Consider the following 10,274-nt stretch of genomic DNA (forward strand, 5'->3'; position numbering starts at 1 on the left):
TAGGTACACTAAGCGAATTTTTGATTCTTTAGTTTCTGAAAGAGAATTACGATTAAGACGATATATGGAGATATGTACTCAAGAAACTTGCCACGAAAAAAATCGCTCTTTAGCATTTGCGTACAACTCTTCTCGCCTACTAATACTAGATTAAAGACTAACCAGAAGAACAGCAGTAAAAACCAACCGTAAGCAAACCATGGTGAAAAGGTACCACAGGCAAGCAGCTAACCGTAAGCAGACCAGAATTAAAGCTAACCACGAGCAAACGGGAGTGAAAGGTAACCAAAAGTAAGTCGAAGTGTAAACTAGTCGATCACAGCTCGAAATCCACACTCGAGATGCCGACTCGAGTGCCGGATTCAAAATCCTAACTCGAGAGTCCAGCTCAAAGTTCTGACTCTACTAATGGGTATCCTCTAACTGCCTCGTTTCTGCTGACTTGTATTCTTCAGTGATGATGGTCCATATAAACATATTGAAAACGGTAGATAGGTTTTAAGTTCTATGCATAATTTAAATTTTAGAAATAATAGATTATTTTAATAAGTTACACATAATTACGACTGAAAATGGTTTTTGGAAACATTTTATCCCATTTCAGAGAAATTTCCAAAGAGAAATTAGGTTTTTATTCTGAGGTTTAAAAAATGAAAAGTGCTGGGATAAACACTGAAACAATTATTTTATTAATGTCATTGCTACGACTGGTGGGTTTGCAATTCGTTAGTTGGCAGTTTGATTTATTGGCGTGAAAGAAATGCTTTCTGCGCGGTGGTAGGAAAAGTAACTGGCACGTGTCTTTACGAAGAGCCTCGCATGCTTACAATTGCGCCGAGAGATTCATAGCAACTGGCACTTTCTACCATTTTGATGGCTGTACTAAGAATCGTTGGCCCGTCCATGATCCATGTGGATCAAGCCAGGAAAATAACTCGAAAAACGTGATTAATCCACATGGGAGTATTTTTGTTCGTTAGTTAAGAACATGTGTATATTTATACCATTCCATAGAAAATATAGCCAATCAGAATACGGGAAAACCGTTGTATTTTAGACGGTATTGCATCCAACCCGGCTTCCTATCATAAGTAGCGCGAATGTCGCATGGATTTTGTCGGCCACTTTATTTTCTATTATTTATTTATTTATTTATTTATTTATTTACTTATTTTATTATGTTTTTTTGAGTGCGTATGCCTATGTGTAATTATTTGTTACTATTTTAATTTAATGCTATAAAGTTACTGTCAATGCAAAGGAGAAAAAAAAAAACAAGAGGACAGTACAAAGTAAAACTGTAACACAGCATGTCATGATTTAGCAAGTGTAATTTACTTTTAATGTAGTGTAATGTAGTTCAATGTAATATAGTTTAGTATGATACAATGCGCTGAATTATTGAACCACAGTCCTGTGTTATTTGAAAGAAAGAGGGTATCAAAAAAATAATAATAATGAGATAAAATAAATTTAATCTAATTTAAAATTCTAATCCAATTCAGCTTCAACATTTCTATTCAATCGATTCGGATGTATCCGCTGGCGTGTTTGGCCAACGGAAGTTATAATTTTCTTCAGTAACATGTCAATAAAACATTGTCATTGGCTCAAATTAAAGCAGGTTAAAAAATATATTATTAATAAAAATTGGCGTCAGTAAGGTGTGCTTGTTTGCTTTACGCAGTCGCACACAAACACCAGAGAAAATTAATACAATTGTGCGCTGACCGGCGGTAGCATTGGACCAATTTAGGTGGATCGGTTATTATCAGGATAATTACTTAATCACAAAAAAAGAAAAAAAAACAGACAAACAAACAACAGAGAGAAAAAAAAAACATGTTTCTTTATATATAATTTACTCAGCGAAATAGCTTAAAGAATACATGACTTAAAGAGAGTAACATTTAGCTATTAATCTTTTTTATCAAGTTGAGGCAAGATGACAACCATGTTTCATGACCTAGCATTTCTACATTCTTAAGGTTGCAAAGATTTTGGAAAATCAATACAATCATCATATCAATTAGACCGGAATAAAGTTTACCTTTAATTTGTTGTTGTTGTGGTGGTGGGGTCGGGAGCTCTCTTAGACGTTTTGGTATCGCAATCCATACTCTCTTCTAACTCTTTAAAATTAATTCTTTTGTATTTTGTCTTTCCAACCTAATCGGCTACATCTGTATTAAACTAACCTGGCCTATGTTGTCCTACTCCTACTAGAACAATTTGGTATGATAAGTAAATGTACTTGGAGGTTGACGTTTCTATGGCAACCAAACATTGACAGTCATATTTTTTCCCGATTTGGAATTTTCTTTATTTCATTAACAAAAGTAAACTTTCTTGTAGCTATCATTAAACATTATGATGATTCGGGTTAGTTAGGAGTCATTTTTGGTGCTCTTACTACGCTTTTCAAAAAGGAAAAAAAATACCATATGGCGGATCCAAAATGGCGTCTGCGGAGGTATCAGGACGCAATTACCACAGGACCTTCAACCCTTTCCTCTCCTGCCTAGAAGATCATATACAATCTTTTATTATTTTATTACTACTACTATTATTATCATCATCATTATTATCATCATCATAATCATCATCATCATCATTATTATTATTGTTATTATTATTATTATTATTATTATTATTATTATTATTAGTTTTGTGGTTTTGCCGTGATGGAAAATGGAAAAAAATTAGACAGAGCCGCTAAAAGATACATTGGGACATAGTTACAGTATTGCAAAACAGCGCATTTATAATTCAAAATGAGTAGCATACATAATACTAATAATCCTTGATTTAAAAGGTGTTGACTTTCTTTTTAAACGAAGAAAATGAATAGTTCAAAAAGGTAAACTAAGTATGTTAGGGCCTGTTTACAAGAAGAGAGGGTAACCCTAGCAAGCGGGTTATCCTAACACTCAAACATTTCCTCCTCTTTTTCTTCGTCGATCGTGCTTACAGGGTAGCTAGGGTTACCCGGGTAGGCGGGTTACCCTATGTGCGTGCTAGCTGTAAAATTTTGCTTGTAAACCCGGGCTATCTTTTGCCCTCCAGGTAGGGTTAACCCGCTTGCTAGGGTAACCCTCTCTCCTTCTAAACAGACCCGTAGTCAATTAAGTGTAATTGAATGTAAGTTCTGCTCCTCTTTAGGTTGAACGATTAGTCCCCGTCCACAATACGCTGGAGGAATTTAAAAACGGAGCATTATTTTCTACGGCTACGCCTTCCATCCACACTAATCCGTCACCAAAATGAAGCTTTTAGAAAACGGCCTTGTAAACTTGAGGAGTCGAAAACGCCAGCTTTGCTTTAGTGTGACAGAAAACATTTTGAATTCTATGTTTTTCAAAACCGATGACATTAGGCTGATAATGTCAGAGGACCCTCCTGAAAACCACCTTATGGTGATTGGAGGCCTCCTCTTAAAATATTATGTATTATGTATTATGAGTAATAACGAAGAGGCAAGATTTGCTGTTACTCCGAGTTTCGTGCTTACGCACTCATCAGACAGTATTTAATGATAAGCATTCCTATCAACTAGATATATATACACGGTATTAAACAATAGGCTAATTGCTGGACTAGTTGCATTACAATAAGTGATAGTTATACTGGAAAACAATAGGTGTGAAGACAGAAATTACGGGGACGAGTATAAACTGCGTGGGTGCAGTACAATATAAAGAAAGTGTCAAGCGTTCTTCAAGTAGAATTTGTTCTCGTGCCGGCATTTAGAAATAAGTTCTGATCTTTTGTTTAGTAGATTGTCGTTGCTATGTTTGATAATCATTAGTTTTTCTGTGAGGCAGAGGTCGCATCGTTTGGAAATGTTGTTGTAGGGTCTTGCACGGCTAATAATTGACCATTTGATGTTGAAGTCTTGTTTTTTGTCGTGTAGTTGCCAGATGTATTTAGAAAGCTCGGTGCTGTTGATGTGTTTTCTGTGCTTAAATGTGGATTTGTGCTGCGAGAATCTCTGTTTGAATGTTCCTTCTGTCAGTCCAATGTAGTTCTTGGTTGTGTTGTTAGTTGTAACTTGTGCGTTGTAGATTACACTGGAAGTCAGGCATTTGTTGTCTAGCGGGCATTGGTCTTTTTTGCGGCAGTTGCATTGCTCTCCGGTGATTGCGTTGGCGTTGTTGTCGGCGTTTGTTATTTTCATGTTGTGTTTGTTGATTACTGTTTTCATGTTGTCCATGCAACTGTAGCTGACTTTGACGTTGTTTTTGTTGAAGAGGCTGTGGTATTTATGTTGGTTCGGAAAGTGCTTAAATATGAGCTTCAGGAATGTTCTACCGATGTTTGTCTTTACGTTTTTACTAAATGGAGGGTTGTACCATATAATGTTTCTTTGTCTGTTGCGTCGGGGGCGTGTTGGTTGATTGTCTTCGTTGTAAATTAGTGTTTCAGAGTATCCGCTGGCTTTCAAAGCAGTTTCGTAGATTGGTTTGGCCTTGTTGAATTCGTGTTCGTTGCATGAGTTGGCGGAAATACGGCGATTGATGGATGCTGGAAGTTGCTTTATTATGTTAGGTGGGTGGTTAGACTTTGTGTTGATGTACTGCGGCTCGTCGTTAGGCTTTCTGTAGGGGCAGTAGGTACCTTTTGTAAGATCGAAGGTGACGTCCAGGTAGTTAACAATTTTCATGTTAGTCTGTATGGTAATGTTAAGTCCATATGTCTTGAAGCGTCTTGTTATGTCCTTCCTTGTACGGTCTGCTTGAGGTCCGGACAAGAAGACATTAGGAAAATAAACAACTCCACAAAAACATTCATACCTGCTGACAAAACAACCAACTACTACGAAGTAGACAAAGCTTCGCACGACAAGCTTCTCAAGGACAATATCACATCGACGTACAAGAAAGCAAATTCTAATACGATTACTGCTATTAACAAAGAAGCTCAAGTCATTGCTACTAATCTGAACATTGACGACCGCGCGGAACGCATGGCTGAACGACAGGCTTTTATAACACTCAAAGACCATAAAGACAACTTCCAGAACAAACCTACATGTAGACTCATTAACCCTGCAAAAAGTGAGATTGGACGTATCAGTAAAGAAATCCTCGCGAACATTAACACGACTGTGAGACAGAAGACTGGCCTTAACCAATGGAAAAACTCATCATCCGTCATCAACTGGTTCTCCTCTATACAACACAAAGATCAACATACCTTCGCCGTATTTGACATTGAGAACTTCTACCCTTCCATTACTGAGAAACTTCTTACAGACGCAATCAACTTCGCCAAACAATTCACTTCCATTACGGACCGCGACATCGATATTATTATGCATTCAAGAAAATCCCTTCTCTTTGACAGTAACACCGCCTGGATCAAGAAAAACAACAGTTCTTTTGACGTTACTATGGGCAGCTTCGACGGAGCCGAAGTATGCGAGCTCGTAGGCTTATTCATTCTCGACGACCTGTGTAACATATACGGGATAGACAACATCGGGCTTTACAGAGACGACGGACTTGCCATCTTCAAAAACATCTCCGGACCTCAAGCAGACCGTACAAGGAAGGACATAACAAGACGCTTCAAGACATATGGACTTAACATTACCATACAGACTAACATGAAAATTGTTAACTACCTGGACGTCACCTTCGATCTTACAAAAGGTACCTACTGCCCCTACAGAAAGCCTAACGACGAGCCGCAGTACATCAACACAAAGTCTAACCACCCACCTAACATAATAAAGCAACTTCCAGCATCCATCAATCGCCGTATTTCCGCCAACTCATGCAACGAACACGAATTCAACAAGGCCAAACCAATCTACGAAACTGCTTTGAAAGCCAGCGGATACTCTGAAACACTAATTTACAACGAAGACAATCAACCAACACGCCCCCGACGCAACAGACAAAGAAACATTATATGGTACAACCCTCCATTTAGTAAAAACGTAAAGACAAACATCGGTAGAACATTCCTGAAGCTCATATCTAAGCACTTTCCGAACCAACATAAATACCACAGCCTCTTCAACAAAAACAACGTCAAAGTCAGCTACAGTTGCATGGACAACATGAAAACAGTAATCAACAAACACAACATGAAAATAACAAACGCCGACAACAACGCCAACGCAATCACCGGAGAGCAATGCAACTGCCGCAAAAAAGACCAATGCCCGCTAGACAACAAATGCCTGACTTCCAGTGTAATCTACAACGCACAAGTTACAACTAACAACACAACCAAGAACTACATTGGACTGACAGAAGGAACATTCAAACAGAGATTCTCGCAGCACAAATCCACATTTAAGCACAGAAAACACATCAACAGCACCGAGCTTTCTAAATACATCTGGCAACTACACGACAAAAAACAAGACTTCAACATCAAATGGTCAATTATTAGCCGTGCAAGACCCTACAACAACATTTCCAAACGATGCGACCTCTGCCTCACAGAAAAACTAATGATTATCAAACATAGCAACGACAATCTACTAAACAAAAGATCAGAACTTATTTCTAAATGCCGGCACGAGAACAAATTCTACTTGAAGAACGCTTGACACTTTCTTTATATTGTACTGCACCCACGCAGTTTATACTCGTCCCCGTAATTTCTGTCTTCACACCTATTGTTTTCCAGTATAACTATCACTTATTGTAATGCAACTAGTCCAGCAATTAGCCTATTGTTTAATACCGTGTATATATATCTAGTTGATAGGAATGCTTATCATTAAATACTGTCTGATGAGTGCGTAAGCACGAAACTCGGAGTAACAGCAAATCTTGCCTCTTCGTTATTACTCATATACTCAGCTCTACACTATATGTGTATTGAGCACTATTTTAATGGGATCTGCTACTTCCTCATATGGTTGTATTATGTATTATGTATTATGTATTATGTATTATGTATTATGCATTATGCATTATGCATTATGCATTATGCATTATGCATTATGCATTATGCATTATGCATTATGCATTATGCATTATGCATTATGCATTATGCATTATGCATTATGCATTATGCATTATGCATTATGCATTATGCATTATGCATTATGCATTATGCATTATGCATTATGCATTATGCATTATGCATTATGCATTATGCATTATGCATTATGCATTATGCATTATGCATTATGCATTATGCATTATGCATTATGCATTATGCATTATGCATTATGCATTATGCATTATGCATTATGCATTATGCATTATGCATTATGCATTATGCATTATGCATTATGCATTATGCATTATGCATTATGCATTATGCATTATGCATTATGCATTATGCATTATGCATTATGCATTATGCATTATGCATTATGCATTATGCATTATGCATTATGCATTATGTATTATGTATTATTAATATTATTATTTCCCTGCCCGAATTTCCTTCATCAACCAATCGAAATGACCGATTATCGTTGAGTTTTCCAATTTCTGCAGTGTAGACGGGGCCTTCGTTACCGCCGGATAAAGCAATAATGGATATGATATTATAAAGACGTAAAAGAGCCTATAGAAGAAAATGCCTTTTTGTAAGTTGACTATTAATTTTCTTTAATTTTTTAACTTTCGTATAGTTGGTCACACATGAGTATAACATAGATCCATGTCGAAAAGCAATACTTGTCACTCAAACAGAATAAGGATTTATAATTAGTTATATCTTAAATTAATTTAATTTTGGGATCCTGAGTAAATTTACCAGGACAAGCGTCCCTTGGTTTGACGGCTCGCTCCTAGCTGGTTGTCTCATTAAGTGGTAAATATTATATGAGATACTTGTTGCAGCCGAATAAAACAAACCTCGCTCACGCACGCTTGTAGACGCTTGTCTTAGTCTCAAATTTGTTGTGTTCATTCTCTGGATTTCATCTAGATCTTCCAAACCCGAAGTACACCAGCCAAGTGGCTATAGCTACCTCTGACATGGTTAGTCAAATAGCAATAATAAGAATGAGTTTTAGGAAAGTAGTATCTTTGTTTTGAATTATGAATCCTCAATTGGTTTTCCTTGGTTTTTGTCAACATGAGCGTATCGAGCTAAATTTCCGCGATTCCTTAGTTTTCTTTAGATTCATGTAAGAAAAAAAAATCCGAGAAACGACAATGAGCGATATCGTTAAAATGTCCAGCAGTAAAGTAGAATCGCTACTCGGTAATAATCACCAACGCCCCGTCAACAGTTATCCGGATATTTTTGAATCCGCAACTTTTTCTTTCCGGATACGTCTTCCGTCCACGCGAATCCGGCGAATCCGAAAATTTTTGAATACGCTCCCCAGAGTGGAAAAAAAAAAAAAATCTGCAACGAATCCAATAACGTGTGGACGGTGAATCCAGATATTTTCGAATCCGATGGCGTGACAAAATCGCGTCCAGTCTCTTTCCGAACAATAAAGCAATATGGCGGCACAACATGTAGGCCTAGTTTCTCAAGAGTGAATCCGGATACCATCGGATGCGTGTGGACAGAAAAAAAGTAAAAGTTGCGGATTAAAAAATATCCGGATACGTGTACACAGGGCCTTAGAAGTCGCCTTTAAGGAACCATTTATTCATCTGTAAGCGTTTATTTATATGTTAATTTAATTGATGATAATTAGGGGCTGACAGATGATTGATCAGTGAAGTATATAATTAGGGATTTTGTGAGCCTTTATGGCAACCAAAACTGCAATGAATTAAATGTAGTGCAATCATTGTTAAATATTACGAGATATAATTTTCCATCGTTTGCTCTGTAGAGTTACTTATATAGGATAGGGTTTAAGGGGACTATAGTACATTCGGTTATTTCTTAATCTATGCCTCAAGAGATGTCCACTTTCAAACCATCTCAATCACGGCGTTTTGTCGATGAAGTTTAACTTTCGAAACTGCTTGTCTCGCGTAGTGGTAGTCACAGGGAACTGGGTTTGTCTCCAACAAACGTACACCCTGTACTAAACCACTGGGAGTTATAGCTCGATTGTTCTTTGCAATTGGTCGACCATCAGTTTCTTCAAACCCGCAGTGTGGAAGTTGAAGTGTTAGACTATCCGGTCGGTTGGTTTCTGCTGCTCTGACTGCGGGACTCTCGGGTGATGGTATTACAAAGTACATCCCGTATCTTTGGACAACATCATTTGCCACCGTTTGAATGCGAGCATCAAACCTTTTAATCTTTGCGTTCTGAAATGAGTTCTCTACGTTCTCTTTGGCGTTTTGCTTTGCACACTCTTTAGCCATAGTGTGGAACTCTTTTATTGCCGTCTCGGCCTCGATGTAGAGATAGTATTCCAAACTCGGCATTTTCAGTTCCTTTCTTTTTCGAAGACATCGACGAATGCAGATAGAGGTGAAGAGAATGCACACCGCCATCAGCATCAGAGACCAGCCCATTAGTTGACTCTGGGTTTTGTAACTTTCCTCGACCTCTCTTGAGCGGACGTCTGGAGCACCATGGCATTTATCAGTTGCATTGTCCACTACAGCCTCACCGTCGAAAGGAGGACCGAAATAAGCGCAAGTGTAATACTGCTGTTGTAGAAAGGATATTACGAGCCACGCCACGGGGGCAATACCTGCGTTTATGAAAATATACGGCGTAGCAAGAAATGCTTTTAGATACCGACGGCCTGGTGATTGTGTCATGTTTTTCTTTTTGATTCTTGCCAGCTTCCATAAGTCTCTGTCCACCAGGATCCCGGCGAGAAACAGCAGCAAAGCCGGTGCCCATAGAAATGCCAATCCATAAGGGAAGTGTCCTTCACAAGGGCAGTTGAACACAACGCTTTGGATCAGTTCTTCTAAGCCTATTGTCAAAACTGTCATGGATCCATACAACAAGGATCGCTTGGTGTTTCTGAATAACACTGCTGCGCTTGAAAGTAAGGCGTTCATGTTTCGACGGCTGAACAGCAAACTTATGACGGAAATACGAGCGATGGCAGCTTATGAAGTATAAAGGAGGATGAATTTCCAAACGGAAGTTTTGGGTCTCGATAGTAGGGGTTTTTACAGAGCAAAACAGATCGGAAATAAAGAAAAAAAATAACAAGCTCAGTCTCAAACGATCTGAGTTTGAAGTGGAAAATTTACATTAGATTTTGTCCTCGAATCGTAAGGAGCTAGTATTAAATGGATCCTTCACTTCAAGCGGGTTTAAGAAACTATTGTATTTTCTTCATATGAGAAATCACATTCACTATGGAAATTTGGCATTATTCACTCTTCAATTCATCTCTCTTTCTTTGTTAATTAATT

The 10,274-nt window shown here is 38.0% G+C and overlaps 2 protein-coding genes across 2 annotated transcripts in view; one reads left to right on the forward strand and one right to left on the reverse strand.

Annotated features, from left to right (window-relative positions):
• Positions 1 to 10,274, forward strand: part of LOC145502054 (proprotein convertase subtilisin/kexin type 4-like) — a 297,387-nt gene that overhangs the window by 176,630 nt on the left and 110,483 nt on the right. The window lies entirely within an intron of this gene.
• Positions 8,856 to 9,911, reverse strand: LOC145503310 (calcium homeostasis modulator protein 6-like). Its single transcript, XM_081482793.1, has one exon. It carries the CDS (start codon positions 9,909 to 9,911, stop codon positions 8,856 to 8,858), a length of 1,056 nt encoding a protein of 351 aa, XP_081338919.1.

The sequence above is a fragment of the Orbicella franksi genome, chromosome 11 (assembly GCF_964199315.1).
Source record: "Orbicella franksi chromosome 11, jaOrbFran1.1, whole genome shotgun sequence".
In the NCBI taxonomy this organism is placed as follows: domain Eukaryota; kingdom Metazoa; phylum Cnidaria; class Anthozoa; order Scleractinia; family Merulinidae; genus Orbicella; species Orbicella franksi.

Coding starts and splice junctions, on each gene's coding strand:
- LOC145503310 (XM_081482793.1), bottom strand. CDS start 9,911: ATGAACGCCTTACTTTCAAGCGCAGCAGTGTTATTCAGAAACACCAAG.